Consider the following 16,709-nt stretch of genomic DNA (forward strand, 5'->3'; position numbering starts at 1 on the left):
ATGTTTTGTTTTTTAAAAGATTCTATGTTTGGCATTATAACCCACTACTGTGGACAATTCTGACTCACAGCAACCCGACAGTGGGACAGACTAGGACTGCCCCATAGGGTTTCCAAGACGGTGTGCAGTTCCACCTTCAGATATCCCTAGGCTGAGCAATTGCCATACATAAGAGCAGTTATTGTTTTAATTCATGGATAATAGCCATCCAAATCTATCATCTAGGACAAAAGGCAAACATAGTTTACCACGTCCCCCATCCTTCTCTCTCCACTACCCTCAAAACTCCCGCCAGTTTTCCTTTATGTCTTTTTAGCACCTCAGTTTCCAACCAGACTGACCTTCACCGGGCACCCCTCAACCTCACCCTCCCGTGATCTCTCCCAAATCCCCGGTGGCAGCCTCCCTCCTGACAGGGCTCTCTCTGAATCAGCCCCTGCTTTCAGTTACCCGAGAACACAGCTCGGACGCTGTAACTTGGGGGCTCATAGCATCCTCCCAAGGCTGCACTACACAGAAATGAAGTCGATGCACAGGACTCCAGTTTTCAAAATGTAGTTTCATCCAACATCACAACACTCTTGTGTCATCAACAACCCCATTCCTGGCCCTGAGCTGGCCTCTGCAGGCAAGACACAAGTGAATAGATACTGATCGCGTCCCCTCTTGGGTTCTTATGGCAAAGACCCTCAAAAAATCTTTCTCAGGGCACACACCCGATTTGCTACATCAGAATCACTTGGATTTACTTAGAACACCCAGGCCTGGGCCCTGCTCCCAAGGATTCTGATTCACAGATGCCCTGACATCAGCATTGTTTTCTAACTGTATGTAACCTTGATGCAGTCCCAGGTAGGGCTCCAACTACGAGAAGCCCCAGTTCCTTCTTTCAGATGCCACCCCCTTGCCTGTGGTCTGCTACAGGCAATCATTTTAGCAAGAACTAGTTTCGCCTTTTAAAAAACGTGTGTGTGTGTATGTCCTTAATGGACATTAAAGTTTGGGAACCACATATGATTTACTGAATATATGCAACAGAACCAACCATATATACTCGAGTATAAGCTGACCCGAATATCAGCCAAGGCACCTAATTTTACCACAAAAACGGCATAAAAGATGTGCAGAAAAGTCAGCTTATCCACGAGTATATACAGAAAGTTCTCTATGCTTCAAAATGATGCTGATATTATTTTACAGTAAAGCACATGCCAAATACAACTGATTGGTGCTCGATACTAAAAACTATTATTATTAATATCTTTATTCATTAATTGGGTAAAGAGTGAAGAGTCTCAGAGCCACAGAGGCAGGTCTACTCTGTCCTATAAGGTCACTAGGAGTTGGCATGGGCTCGATGGCAGTGGGTTTTGAGTTTTTATTCATTAATCCATTTATATTCAACACATACCCTTAATGAATCAAGAACAAGTCTAAGCACTGCAGAGACAACAATGTAAAAGATTCCTTCTCTGAAGAAACTTACATTTCTTTATTGAGAGAGATAATAGAGAAAAATATAACATTAGGTGGCAAATCTGGTAAGAAAGATAGGCTGAGGAAGGGACTAGAGCCTAGGAGGGGGTGGCATCCTTTTATACCAGGTGGCTAAAGATAGTCTCCCTGACTTAGGGCACCTTTCAACAGAGACCTAATGAAATGAGGAATGAGCCAGACAGTATCTAACGCAAGAAATGTCCAGAGAGATGAGACATTGATATGGGATGCGCACAGGTCCTGACATAAGCATGTGCTCATGGAACAAGAAGGCGGTGTGACTAGTACCAGAAGGAACAGCATAGAAGATATAATTAATGTTCAGGAACAGTTTAAGTGTGGACGTGTATGACATGGGAAGAGTCGATCAAGAAAACTACTTGAAAAAGAAAGGAACCAAACTTGACCTGTGAGGGTCTCTTTATGCAGCTATAGTGCTTCTTCCCTTCAGTGTCTATCCTAGGCTCTGTACATCTACTATCATTCCTCTGCTCACAGAGCCGTAAACCTGCGTGTGTTCTGGGGGCACAGGCAACGCTCCTTGTTCACCTTTGTATCCCTGTCTCGAGAAGAGATTGGTCCACGAAGGGTCCCAATACACCAACAAACAGGGCGATGTGTTCCTTCAGCCGTGGGTTCAGGACTGTTGTTCTTTTACCTTTTTCTATGGTGTTTACTTTTAAATTTTACTAAGAACATTTTGTGACAAGGAAGATTCAAGGAGATTCTCTTGAGACCGTCTGGATTAAGTAGGAGTCTCTCCTTAACCCCAAAGACCAAACCTGCTTTCTGCAGAGGTCTGATTTTAAAGAAGCCCAAGGCTGCTTAACAGCAAGGTATCTGGTGAAAGACCCCCTAATTGAAGGGGCCGTGCAAACTTCCACAGGGCTGACTGGGTGGTGCTGGCAACAGATGACACACACGGTGCCAGCCACCGCCAAGATTCCACCAGGACCACTGGGGATTCCTAGCTCAGTGTAAGATCCCATGTGGGGCTCTGAACGTCCTTTACAGCGTCCTCAGTTTCTGGGTCCTGGATATTAACAGGAAAGATCGGAATGGGACTTGCTTAGTCTTTAGAAGTTATCAGACACAACCACTCATAGAACACAGTGTTCATGCAGCATCCCTTTGTAATCCGGAGCACCAGCGATGCCCCGCCCTGCTTTCTGCACTGACCAATCACAAAAGGATTGTGTAAGCTTTTATTGGTTAGGTCCCATGACAGTCTGGAATGATGCTTGGAGTTGGGTAACTTGGGCACTTTGGATGAGTGATCAACCACTTATTTGGCTAGTTAAAAGTTTGAGCGTTAACCAATCAGGTGCCGGCAGTTAACAATGATCCATCACCGAGAGGGACAAAAAATAAAGCATTTTTTAAATAAATAATTTTTTTAATAAATAAAGTATTTAGCAACAATTTTCTCCCTGGGCAAAAAATGACGTCTGTCATTTTGAAAAGAACATCAATCCCCTGGACAAGCGCAAGCCCCTGGCAGGCTGAGAACTTCCCAGTGCACTGTCCCTCCAAACTGAAGACTTGGTGGGAATCGAGATGGGTCAAAACTGAGCAAACTCTTAAGAAAAGCACTATCACCAACTCTGCGCGGAGGTGACACGTCCCCTCAAGTGCCTGAAGCACGGGAGGTGGGTGGCCCAAGCAACCCCACCGCCCTCGCTGCCCATTGCGCTCCCTAATCTCAGGCTCTTCGCGGACAGTGTCCACACAGGCAGACGCTTGTCTACTTGCCTGGGCCCGTGATCCCCCGCTTACCCCAGGCAGCAAGGCAGTCGATCTGCAGAGGCAGCTTTTCTAGGATCGGCACCTGCTCGAAGGCGTCGTGCATGGCGGCGAGGAGGCAGCCGACGCCGCCGCCGTCTCACCCCGAGGGGGCCAGGCCGATTCTGGGGCCGAAACCAGGCCCCGGCAAAGGCAGACGGGGAGCCGGCCAGGGACCCCCAGCTACAGGCCCATGGGCGACAGAGCCATCATCACTGCCGGACTTCCTGCTGACCTAACCCCGCCCCTTCCGCAGATGGAGCCCCGCCCCTTCCGGCCCGGCCGGCCCCTGAACTGCTGCCTCTAGAGGGTTCACGCTTCGCCTTGAGACCCATAGCTGCTTTGTAGTGCAATCGAGCAGTCGCGCTCCACCAGGAAGGAGGCTTTTATGAATCTTGGAACTGCTTTAGGCGGCATAGCATGGCGGCTTATCAGTGCGCGCCTTGGTGAACCCACTGAGGCTGGCCAGTGTCTCAAAGCGCTGCATTACGGACACTTGGGACAGGAGTTTCTGTTGTGGGGGCTGTTGGATGCATTGAGATGTCAGCATCGCTAGCCCCTGCCCACTGGATGCCGGCAAGCGGCATATTCCGGGAAGTTATGACGGGTCTTCAGGTCATGGTCAAATGTTCTGGAGTGAGGCAAAAGCACCTGCTTGAGAACCGAGTTCTGAGCCAATATTTCTCAAACTTTCCGCCCCCCCTTTGACTTCGTTTTTTTTAAAAAATCATTTTATTAGGGGCTCATACAACTCATCACAATCCACACATACATCAGTTGTGTAAAGCACATCTGTACGTTAATTGTCATCATTCTCAAAACAACTGCTCTCCAATCTAGTCCCTGGCATCAGCTCAATTTTCCCCCTCCCTCCTGAACCCTTGATACTTTACAAATTATTTTGTCCTGTCTTGCACTGTCCGATGTCTCCCCCCACCCACTCTTCTGCTGTCTATCTTCTGCTGAACCGATCCTTGTAATCGGTTCCCCTTTCTACCCCACCCTCCCAGTATTGCCACTCTCACCACTGGTCCTGAAGGGATCAGCCACCCTGGATTCCATTTGCAGTTCCTATCTGTACCAGTGTACATCCTCTGGTCTAGCCAGATTTGTAAGGTAGAATTGGGATCATGATAGCGCAGGGGTGGGGGAGGGGAAGCATTTAGGAACTAGGAGGAAAGTTGTATGCTTCTTCGTTGCTACACTGCACCAACTGGCTGGTCTCCTCCCCACAACCCAATTGCCTACCGATGGCCTTTGGGTCTCCACTTCGCACTTCCCCTCATTAACAATGATTTTTTTTTGTTGTTCTGATGCCTGATACCTCATCCCTTTTGATACCTCATGACCACGCAGTTAGTTGTGCTTTTTCCATGTGGACTTTGAGTTGGATGGCCGCTTGTTTACCATCGCGGTCATCTAGCTCAGAAGCAACAAAGCCCACTTGGAAGAAGCACACCAACCTGCACCAAAGGGATCGGTTCAGGCATCAAAGAACAAAAAATCCTATCATTGTGTGCTCACCTCCCCAATATGATCACTGAAGACAAATCGGTGCATAAGCAAATGTGAAGAAAGCTGATGGTGCCTGGCTACCAAAAGATATAGCGTCTGGGGTCTTAAAGGCTTCTCAAACTTTAACGGTACATAAAAATCACTTGGTGATCTTACTTTAAAAAAACAACTAAAAAAATGGCAATCCATCCCACCCATAGCTACCCTAGAGAGCTGAGTGGAACCTCTTTTGAGTTTCTAAGGGTATTAGTTAATAAGAGCAAAGTCTTTCCCTTCTCCTGGAGAGACCAGGACCCCTGTATATTACCCACTCAACACTCTTTCTCCTGTTTAAAAACATCAAGAAAACCGTAACTGCCATCAAGTTGATGCTGTCCTATTGGGACCTTGTAGTCCCTGGGGGCTTCTGAGACTAACTCTTCTACAGGAGTAGAAAGCCTTGTCCTCCCTTGGATAGGCTGGTAGTTTTGAACTGCTGACCTTCTCATAAACAGCCCTATAACCACTATACCAGGCAGGTCCAAATGAGCAGTTCTAACGAACACACAAGTGTTGTAAGGTAACTACTGTCTGGTTCTAACAAGTACACAGGTGTTGTAAGATCTAGGTGTCGAGTAAAGCTAGGTGCTTTAAGATCTGGCAGTTATAACATGCACACAGGTGTAAGATCTAGGTGTTGAGTAGAGCTAGGTGTTTTAAGGTCTGGCAGTTCTAACAAGCACACAGGTGTACAAGATCTAGGTGTTTAGAGCTGGGTGTTTTAAGGTCGGGCAGTTCTAACAAGCTCACAGGTGTACATGATCTAGGTGTTGAGTAGAGCCGGGTGTTTTAAGGTCTGGCAGTTCTAACAAGCACACAGGTGTTGTAAGAGCTAGGTGTTGAGTAGAGCTGGGTGTTTTAAGGTCTGGCAGTTCTAACAAGCACACAGGTGTTGTAAGAGCTAGGTGTTGAGAGAGCTAGGTGTTTTAAGGTCTGGCAGTTCTAACAAGCACACGGGTGTTGCAAATGTCTATGCTATTCTTGGAAGTCAGCAAAATTAACCTTTTTAAACTTGCTGACCCTATTTCCCACCACTCACTCTTCTCTCAAGCTGTGTCTTCCAACCTTCTTATTCCGTTTGGGAAGTTGAGACTTCCCTCGGACTGTTCCTGCACTGTCTGAGGTTATCCTAGGATTCCCTCTAGAGCAGGGGTTCTCAACCTTCCTAATGTTCCGACCCTTTCATACAGTTCCTCATGTATTGAGCCCCCCAATCATAAAATTATGTTCGTTGCTACTTCCTGTAATTTGCTACTGTTATGAATCAGCCGACGCTGTGAAAGGGTCGTTTAACCCCCCAAAGGGGTAACAACCAACAGGTTGAGAACCGCTGCTCTAGAGACTTAATAAAAGCAGTTACAACTCTTACTGCAAGAATGAGCTGTATCTGGCCACCACCACCACCACCACCATCCTTCACATCCATGAAGACAGTAGGTATGCCTTTCCCAAGTGCTGTTTCTGAAAAAACTTAGTCGGAAACACAAAAACTAATGAACAAATCTGGTGTTGATTAATTTTCATCCTATAAATTGATCTTGAAAATTTTAAGTTACTCACTGCTGTGCTGGAAGAAGTCCTGTTTTTCATCAGTCCCAAGGGCCAGGACAAAAAGAAACCATGTAAACCCTAAGGTCAATGTGAATCTATAAATTCCTGAGCCTGTCCCAGGCACTAACATACCAGATCCAATCCCAGGAAGGATAACCCGGTCCTAATCTACTGAATTTAGACTACATATTCCTGTGTAATATAGCTTTTGTTTTGTGTTTTTTACCCCTTGTCTGAAATCAACATTTAATCACCCTCAAAAAATATTTGACCCAACTAACCTGCTGCATTCCCCCGCACCGGCCAAGTGTGAGTACTTAACACACAGCCCAAGCCGGCGAAGTCCACGTCAGTTCTTCAAACTGCTGCTGCTGCTGCGATGTGGTCTGGGTCTTTACTTCTGTCTCACGCAACAGAGCTATAGGAAAGTGCTACCGAAGTGCTCACACTTGCACCACGAGCGAGTGACTGATGATGGTCATTGGGCTGTACGGAACGCAGGACTACATCAAATAAAAACCATGCAAAAAAAAAAAATCCTTACAAGAGTGAGTCGGAGAGGACAAAATGGAGTTTCAGAGAACAAGGTCTAAGTAAAATGAGAAAAACATTAATTTTGTTACATTTTTTATATTAAAAAGTGGCATGAATTTTTTATGTAGAACAAAAACCTTGGGAAGGCAAAATTGGATAAAACCATCACAACAGAAGTAGTGCTTCAAAAGAATCCCATCACCTTGTGATGCCTCTTACAATCTCCAGACCAACACCCGATATAAAAGTCAGCCCCCAGAGTGAGCAGCAGTCCAGGGTCTTCACGCATGCACACGTGCCGGTTTCCTTTGTGTGAACTCCCTCTTCCAAAGCATCAGAGCGCGTCGAGGTGGGGGCTCATTCCAAAGCACTTAGATGGAGTGTTTCTCTGCACCTCGTGCAACACCCCGTGAATGGCGTGAAGGCAAACCAAGCCTCGCCGAGCTCCACAACGCTGCCTTGGGAGGCTTGCAAAACAGCAGTTACAAGTTCCAGAGTGTGCACCACATTGCCAGCAATGGGATGTGTCACGACAGCAGATGTCAAGAGTTAAGCTAATATCTCTAAGTTACATCTGAAATAGAAAAATCTTTAATATACACCATTTGTAAACAAAATTGCACTTGATTTTGCTTTTTAAAATGATCTGAGCCACACTGTAAGTTCCTCTTTTATCTTAGTGTATGTGTGTATAGCCTGGTTGATGTAACCACGGCTCCTTAATTCTGAAAGGCCTTTTCCTCAAAACTATCTCTGCAAGATGCAACCTTGGCTTCCCAGGAAACTGAAAGATGATTAACAATTTCCCCCATCACCTATGTAACTCCCTAAATAAAAAGCACAGGCAGTTGTTCCTGGAGATTACATAATATGACCTTGAGGTCACAGTCCTTTAGAAGATGTTAAACTGGTTTAGTGTGACGGATTAAACAACTGAAACATTACAGAAGGTTCAGGAACAACACATATAAGTTGCATAAACATCCATGTCAGGGTGTGGGAGAAGGGGCTTCAATGTTGGAAATCGGACACTTGTAGTGTTTTCTCATCCCATCAAGTTGTTTGCAGCAAGAGTCTCCTTGTTCTGCCGGCTCCAATGCGCCAAGATCAAAGATAAGGTCAGGGAGCTGCGGCCTCCTTTCACCCGCGGAGCAGGAACAGGAGACTGACACTGAAGCGGATCTCTTCCCTGATACCAGACAGCACCACCTGCAATTCTTCCGATCTTTACTCCATTTTGGATCTTTCAAAGTGTGTAATCATTCGTTCCTGGAGGAGGGGGGGGGGAGGGGGAGGAAATTGTTGAATTAATTTTAAAAGAGCTACATTCCCAAGATATTTTATACAGACTATCATCCTTACACATATTTCCCACAAGTTCCTGTTTTTGTTATGTGTTATTTAGCAGTGAGTGATTCCTAACCATCAAAAAGTTGAAACCTACAGGCCCTACCTTAAGATCCACTGCATCAAAATCACTAGGCTTTTGAACATAAAATGACAAATCAAAAGGAATTATGCATTTTAGCCCACTGAAATGATTTATATTAAGATAATTTTACTAAAAAAATTACACCTCCTGATTCAGGAATTTAAGGTAATAGTCAAAGATATTGGTAAAGACTTAGCCACAACAATGTCTAACGGAACACTCAGTATTATAACAAAACATAACAAAGAATTAATATGTCTAAAAATATAGGGACACATGAAACTACAATATATCCTTATGATGAAAAAATATGAGGGGGCTTCAACAAGTTCAAAGAAAGATCGAATTACAGAAAAGACTTCCCACAAACTTTGGGAAGTATCTTTGTGTGTGCGCAATGAATCTCACTGGATTCTAAAACATGATCTAGAGCATCCGAACGCGCTCTTGCTTCATTTGTTTCGGAGGGGTTCCATCTACCCCCAAGATGGCTGAACTGGGAGTCCCTTTTCAATATGATCAATCACATCGGATTATCTATGCTTTCTTCTTTTATCCTTTTATGTTGGACTGCTTCCTGAATCCCATCCTTAGTTAATGTCCTCATGTTGTCCTAAGAAGCATGTTGCTGAGCAGTCATCTAATGTGGCGTTTCTAGTCTGTCTCTGTAGCCCCCACCAAATGACTTTGTCCTAATGGGTCTGGGTAGGAAGGTGGGGGTAAGATACCGATATGATTAGAAGATTCAGCTGGGTGTTATTGGTTACCATCCTGACAAGCCACCTCAGGAACAGGAAAGGGGATCTTCCTACCATTAAGAGAGAAGAGCCAAGAGTGGAGTGCATCCTTCAGACCTGAGGTACTTGCACACTGAGCCTCCCTAAACCAGGAGCAGCAACAGAACCAGGAATCGTGTTTGAGTAGTGGACTTCCCAGCCCACGGATTCAGTGAGGTCGCATGCATGCAGGCAGGAGGCTTGCTCGTGGAATCAGGTGCGTCCACGAACTTAATTGAGGAAGCTAGGTTTGCCGTTGGGCTCAGGCTTGTGGCAGAGTAGCATGCCCTTTGGGCACGTATTGGAAGTCCTAAAAGTGCTTTGTAACATTGCTGGGGCAGAACCGATGCTGAGGGCCTGAGAGAAGCTTGCGTACAGGCAAAGCAGAGAATAGCCCATCCTGACTAAAGACCTAAGCATGTCTCACTTGTTAACTTCTCTGATAAAACCCATAATTTTGAGTATTGTTTGTGAGTTCTGTGGGGCCACTGCAAGGAATTCTCAAACCCAGAGGATTAGTAGATGGGAGGCTGAGGCATGTGTGACTTCAGCCTCAGAGAAATCAGCCTTGGGCGGCTGATGCTGACAATGGTCATTCTTTCCCTTCTGCTTGATCAAGTTTGTGTCACATGGGGCACCCACATTGTTTCGCAAAGGAGCTACATGATTTTATTTTACATTTCTGAAAACATCTTTTTATTAAAAAAAAGAAAACATCTTTATTTTACCCAATATTGGTAGCCAAAAACAAAGCACCAGGAATTGATGGGAGTATCAACTGAAATGCTTCAGCAAGCTGATGAAGCACTGGAAGCACTCCCTTGTCCATGTCAGGAAACTGGAAGACTCAGCTGACTGGAAAAGATATATATGTGTGCCCATTCCAAAGACAGATGACCCAACAAAATGCTCAAACAAAAGAACAGTATCATTGATATCGCACGCAAGTCCAATCTTGCTGAAGATCATCCAACAATGGCTGCCACAGTCCATTGACAGGCAACTGCCAGAAGTTCAGACCAGATTCAGAAGAGGACGTGGAACAAAGAATATCACTGCTGATGTCAGCTGGATCTTGGCTCAAAGCAGAGAATATTAGAAAAATGTTTACTTGTGCTTTATGGACTATGCCAAGGCATTCGACTGTGCGGACAATATTAAACCATGGACAGTCTTGAGAAGAATGAGGGTTCCAGGATATTTCATCATGCTCACGAAGTACTCACACACAGGTCAAGAGGCAGAGGCAGTCATGCAAACAAGGGAGTACTGCATGGTTTAAAACCAGGAAAAGTGTGTGTCAGGGTTGTATCCTTTCACCATACAAATCTGCATACTGAGCAAATAATCAGAGAAGACGGCTAGAATATGGCATCAGCATTGCAGGAAGGCTTATTAACAACCTGCAGTATACAGACGACACAGCCTTGCTTGCTGAAAGTGACGAGGCCCTGAAGCACTTGCTGATGAAGAGCAAGGATTGCAGCCTTCATATGGATTGCAATTCAATGTAAAGACCCAAATCCTCACAGCTGGACCAACTATCCACTATCAATACTCATGGAAGCAACAGTCGAGAGATCAAAAGATGGGCTGCATTAGCTAAATGTGCTGCACAAGACCTCTCTAGAGTATTGAAAAGCAAGGATGTTACTTTGAGGACTAAGGTGTGCCTGACACAAGCCGTGACCGTTTCCATTGCCTCATGTGCACGTGAAAACTGGACATGGAATAAGGAAGACTGAAGAACTGATGCACTTGAATTGTGGTGCTGGAGAAGAATATCCAAAGTACCATGAAGTGCCAAAAGGCCAAACCCATCTGTCTTGGAAGTATGGCCAGAGCTCCTTAGAGGCAAGCATGGTGAGACTTCGTCTCAAGTACTTTGCACAATGTTAGGAGAGACCAATCCCTGGAGAAGGACGCCATGCTTGGTAAAGCGGAGGGGAAATGAAAGAGTGGAACACGCTCAATATAATGGATTGATAAGAATGGCTGCAACAATGGACTCGAGCACAGGAACAATTGTGAGGAAGGTGCAGGCCGTGCAGTGCTTCGGCCTATTGTGCACAGGGTTTCTATGGGTCGGAACTGACTTGATGGCACCTAACAACATATTGGTAGAGGAGCTGGATATAAAATTCGAGGTTATAAATAACTTTCCTTGGAATTCAACAGCATTGTTCTCCTCATCTGGTTTCCAAAGCTGATGTTAAAAAGTCTGATGCCATCTTGATTCCTAGTCCTTTCTGTAATTTGTTTCTCCTGTAAGTCATTAAGTTCTTGATATTTCCTAAGTACTTATTATCCTTCAGATGTACCTATGAACACAGCACTTTGTTCTGGGCAACATCCACAAAGGAAAAGAAGGGCAGCTGGATGAATGAAGCTGGTGCCATCAATAGTACCCGCGTAAACCTGTATTCCCAGTGAGATACCGTCAAGTTTCCCAGCTAGCCCAACAGGAGACTCAATGGCACAGGGAAGCCTGAGGCAAACAATTAGCAGAAAAGGACTCCAAGAGGACATGCTACAGACGGATCAATGCAAGGATCGATAGAAGGGAAATGTAGGCGACACCACAGAACACAAAGTGGTAGGGTGATCTGGAAAATCTGAAGGGTAGTTTTCAATTATTTCAAGGAAACAGCTAAGAAATGTGATTCTGTAAGCTGCTGTACACAGGTCGATGGAAAATGAACAAATCATTTTTAGAAGCGCTTATTCAACATAATGAATGAGAAAAAGGCAAGATGCTGCCACAAGGCTTTCTGAAATCAAGACACCCTAGAATAACCTAATGTCCCCAACGTCTACAACTAGCTCACATGAAGTCAGACTGCAAGGCTTGCCTAAGAGTTCATTAGAAGCCTTCGACATAAACTGTATGGAGCTTTAGGAAAAGATAAAAAGCAAAAGCCTTAGAATACTAATTGTACTAATTATTTGAAGAGGGAAATAATAGGTTAGTATTAAAGAGATTATTTAAAAAATCTATTGTGTTAGTCTACTTTTTCTTTTTTAGCTCTATTTTATTATTATATTTTTATTAAACACTTTTATTGAGGCTCTTACCATAATCCATAATTCATCCATTGTGTCAAGCACATTTGCACATATGTTGCCATCATCATTTTCAAATTATTCTTTCTACTTGAGCCCTTGGTATCAGCTCATTTTCCCTCCCTCTCCCACCTTCCATCCTCATGAACCCTTGATAAATTACAGTATTATTTTCATATCTTACATCGTCCTGTCTCCCGTCACTCACTTTTCTGGTGTTCGTTCCCCTATTATTATTTTTTAATTGGAGGCTCTTACAGCTCTAATAACAATCCAAACATTAATTGTATCAAGCATATTTGTACATATATTGCCATCGCTATTTTCTAAACATTTACATCCTATTTGAGCCCTTGGTATCAGCTCTTTTTACCCTCCCTCTACTCCTCCCACCCTCGTGACCCCCTGAATGAATTAAAAACTATTTTCATATCTTACAACTGCTGTCTCCCTTCACGAGCGGTTTCTTCCTTCCTCCTCGCCCCACCTTCCTCCTATCCTCCTGGTATCACTACTCCCATTTCTGTTCCTGAGGAATTTATCTGACCTGGATTCAGTGTGTCCTCTTATCTGTACCTGTGTACATGCTCCGACCTAGCCCACAATGCAAGGCAAGATAGGGGTCATGATAGTGGGGGGGGGGGGGATGAGGAAAGACGCTTTATCTTTTGATGGTCAGGCACCATCAGCTTTCTTCACATTTGCTTGTACACCTATTTTGTCTTCAGCGATGGTGCTGGGAGGGTAAACATCAGAGAATGCCACGTTCTTAGAACAATGTGTTCTTGAGTTGAGGGAGGGCAGAGGCCCAAAGTCCACCCACTTCCTCAATGTATTACCATATAAATATATGTACTTATGCCAATACCTCTAGTTTTATGAATTAATATATTTACTGAAGTGCACACCTGTTTATACCTCTATCCACAGCTTTGCTTCCTAGATCTTTCCTGTTTCCTTTTACCTTCCTCCTTTCCCACCATCACATTCGCCCTTCTGCCTTAGCAATTCCGCTCAGCCAGATTGCTGTTGCTCCAACACCCCCAGGATCTCCATGTCCTCCTTGTTTATTTTAATTCCCTAGTTGTTCCCGTCTATGGCGTTGTTTGCTCACTGCTTCCCTTTCCCTACCTCCTCCTCCCCTTAAGTCCCTCTGGAACCTTCCATCCCATTGCTCTCTCCTCAGGCTTGCTTCCCATGCCTATCTTAATTTTCTGGTCTAGCAACAGGAATGCCGGGCGGGTGATTCTACCTGGACACCATTGTGTTCTACTCTATTTCTTTCAACACACTTTTATTTTAGCCTAGATTAAAGTTATATTTGAATTTCTTAAAAGATAAGGGAACTACACAATCAGCACACATAAATTTTAACGAAGGTAGTCTCAAAAATAACCATATACCATAACTTTGGAAAAGAAATGCAGGATATGTCGAGATAATAGACATACTGAAAGTTTTCCTGAATGTTTTAGTTCTAATCTTAGAATTTGCATTCATTCTTAGTCTTCTCCAGCTATACCAACTACAGTTCTCTGGGGCCATTACAAAGTCAAATAAGTTATAATCTCCTTGACCAGGGGGTTTAATATATTATTATTATATTTCCTATTACTGTATATATTCGTGTATAAGCCAAGGTTTTCCAGCACATTTTTAATGCAGTTTTGAGGTAAAATTAGGTGCCTCAGCTGATATTTGGGTCGGCTTATACGGTACGTCACCACATCCGCACTTCATGGTATGATTTGATTACTGACCTCATCTGAATCCAAAAGGGCTGGAAGTGCTCTGCAAAGAAAAACAAATGCCAAAGTGAATAATGCATAATAAAGGAATTTTAAATGGTTCAAAAAGGATCCTGAGATTATATAGTTTTCCTATAATTATGATTTACATCTATCAATGGTCCTGAGAAGAGGGGGAGGGGACAACAAATACAAACTTTAAGAATAAGAATTACTGAAACTATACAGGCAAGACAAAAACATGTTTCACACTCATGGACTAATGTTTCATTAAAATTACAGCCCTGGAAAATAACTCAGACATTTCAAAAGGATTATACCCCATTGATTTTGGAAAGATAGCTAAACATTTACAAGCAAAAAAAAATTTTTTTTAACTTTGTTTCCTGTGTGTTGAAATTTTTATTTACAGGCAAAAAATTTCATCTGAACTAATAATCCCAATAACTTTAGTCTTTGTATTCCTAGTCTTTGTTTCTGTCCTAAAACATTCTCATTAATATGCTCTTCAGAGAAGTCAAAGTAGTACGAACTATGAAGCAGGAGGTTTGCTATGAGCCCGACTCAATACTTACACGTCTGTCACGGAAGAAGGGACATTCTCTTCTACCCACTTCAAATCATCTTCCTGTCGAGAACACACAGGTATCAATTGTTACTAATACACACTAAAACCAGCTCTCTACAGGAGCCCTGGGAGAATAGTGGGTAATGAGCTGGACTTCCCACTATAAAGTCAACTATTCAAAACAACCAGCCACTCTGCAAGAGAAAGAGGAGGTTTTCTACTCCCATAATGAGCTGCAGTGTCAGAAACCCAGAGAGGCAGTTCTGTTCCATCCCAGGGGTGGCTGAGTCAGAAGTGACTCGACAGCAGTGAGTTTGAGTAAGGGCCTACAGGTTTTAAAATATTTAAATATAACCTTATAACTCATTCAAGTTTTAAAAGCTATATACAGAAATGTGAGATAATGTCCTATATCTTTAAGGGTTCTTAAAAGTCTATATTTAAGTGTTTGCTTGACACCAGTTTTGTTCTTTGACCTAAGCAAACAAACAAAACAAACCACTGCAGCTAAATCAAGTTGATCCTGACTCATAGCGACCCTACCTAAGCCTAGCAAGACTATAAATCTTTACCAAAGCACACAGCCACAGTGCCACCAGGGCTCCTTACAGCTGAGGTCAAGCTGAAAGCCCTTAATGGAAAGTGGCTATCAAACAGTTCTCTGGAAACAGCTGACTGAAAAGCCCTTTGCTGTTTGAAAGCAGACTTGTGGTGATGCCTGTGGCCACTGCTTCACTGACACCACTACAGAGAACCCTCAGACTGCTCTCTTCCTAGTTCAGCACAGAGTACCAAACCACCGGCTTAAAAGCTCATACAACCTTAGACAAAATCACCTGGGGTGGTTTAAAACTGTAACAGTAATATATAATATAAAACATTTTCAAATTGTGTTACCATTCACAAAAGTCATTAAGGGCTGTTCCTAACCGTTGAACTCCTCCAGGGCTGCAGAACAGGGCCAGGACCAAAGAGGAAAGAAGAGCGTCCTCTCAGCCTACAGCCACTGGGTCCCTTCTGATTCAGAGAGCCCTAGTTAGTTTCCAAGACGAGAAGTCGTTACGGGAGCAGATAGCCTCAACTTTCTCCCACAGAGCAGCTGGAGGGTTTGAACCACCAATCTTTGGGTTAGCAGCCCAATGCTCACCCCACCACAACACCAGAGCTCCTAAAGAAGTCTTACTTACTGCTTTATTCACTTTGCTATTTCCATTTGGTTCTTGTTTGGTACTTCTCATTTTCATTCCTTCTACAGAAGAAAAAAGAACGTAGATTGGTTAACTACATCAATAGACCAGCAAAAGTCACATACACAAAATGGATTCAGAATTTTATTTTAAGCTTTTGATACAACAGGGTTTCTCCATTACAGAATTACACTAGAAAGGTCAACCTTAAATTTTCTGCTCAAATCTAGCAAGTAAACTGGGTCTGTGCTGGTGGTTGTTAGCTGCCTTAGAGTGAGCCCCCAATTCATGGCAACTCCAAGTACAATAGGACTGACCATTGTAGCCCAGAGGGCTTCAGGGGCTGGTGCTGAGGGCTTTCATTGCCAGTCTGTCTGAATCTGGAAGCTCTGCGAAAGCCTGTTCAGAATCGTAACAGGCAGGAGGCCTCCACTGACAGGCAGTGGTAACTGTGGATAAGGCACACTGGCTGGTGCACTCGTCTTTGGAATGGAAGGTGAAAATTCTCCCACTGAACCATCATGGCCCCCGAAACTGGACCTTTAATGCACACGCTTTTACTGAATTGATTGTGGCGCCATCAGATCCATACCCTTACTTCTTCTTCCCTCTAACTTCATCAAATAACAAAGTGTGCAACAATACAGCTATTGAAAAAAACAATGTACTTGCAACAACGTATTTAGATAGTGGAGATGCTATATTTATTTTACTCCATTTCTACAGTCAGAAAGAATTTTTAAGGGATAAAAAGCGAATATTATAACTACCAAAGCTTTCTTTCAGCATAGGCTCCTTTTGTTCATCATCCTCCTCTTCCTCAGACAAGGGTGAAAAGGCAAACCTGACCATGGGGAGCACAGGAACAAAATAAGCAAAGTATAGAAACCCCTGCATCCTAATTACTCAAAGTGAGGGCAGCTGAACGAGTCATGAAAGTCTCTTCTCTTCCCTCAACTGCCATATTAGCAACGCAGAAGCAGTACAGTATCAGGATTATAAATTCACACCCTGCCA

General features: G+C 43.8%; 2 protein-coding genes across 4 annotated transcripts in view; both read right to left on the reverse strand.

Annotated features, from left to right (window-relative positions):
• The window catches only part of VPS39 (VPS39 subunit of HOPS complex), a 43,003-nt gene extending 39,483 nt beyond the window's left edge, over positions 1-3,520 (reverse strand). The window contains exon 1 of one of the 2 annotated variants that reach the window (XM_075532408.1): positions 3,250-3,520. In XM_075532408.1, coding sequence (XP_075388523.1) covers positions 3,250-3,346 — 97 coding nt within the window. In that variant the 5' untranslated portion in view covers positions 3,347-3,520. The remainder of the gene's footprint in view (positions 1-3,249) is intronic. The other variant, XM_075532409.1, reaches the window with a different exon arrangement.
• A 4,104-nt stretch (positions 3,521-7,624) lies between these two features.
• The window catches only part of TMEM87A (transmembrane protein 87A), a 43,322-nt gene continuing 34,237 nt past the window's right edge, over positions 7,625-16,709 (reverse strand). For both annotated transcript variants that reach the window (XM_075532187.1, XM_075532188.1), the window contains exons 16-20: positions 16,463-16,536; positions 15,693-15,754; positions 14,513-14,565; positions 13,950-13,980; positions 7,625-8,187 (exon numbers count right to left, since the gene is read on the reverse strand). In XM_075532187.1, coding sequence (XP_075388302.1) covers positions 8,146-8,187; positions 13,950-13,980; positions 14,513-14,565; positions 15,693-15,754; positions 16,463-16,536 — 262 coding nt within the window. In that variant the 3' untranslated portion in view covers positions 7,625-8,145. The remainder of the gene's footprint in view (positions 8,188-13,949; positions 13,981-14,512; positions 14,566-15,692; positions 15,755-16,462; positions 16,537-16,709) is intronic.

The sequence above is a fragment of the Tenrec ecaudatus genome, chromosome 14 (assembly GCF_050624435.1).
Source record: "Tenrec ecaudatus isolate mTenEca1 chromosome 14, mTenEca1.hap1, whole genome shotgun sequence".
Taxonomy (NCBI): Eukaryota; Metazoa; Chordata; class Mammalia; order Afrosoricida; family Tenrecidae; genus Tenrec; species Tenrec ecaudatus.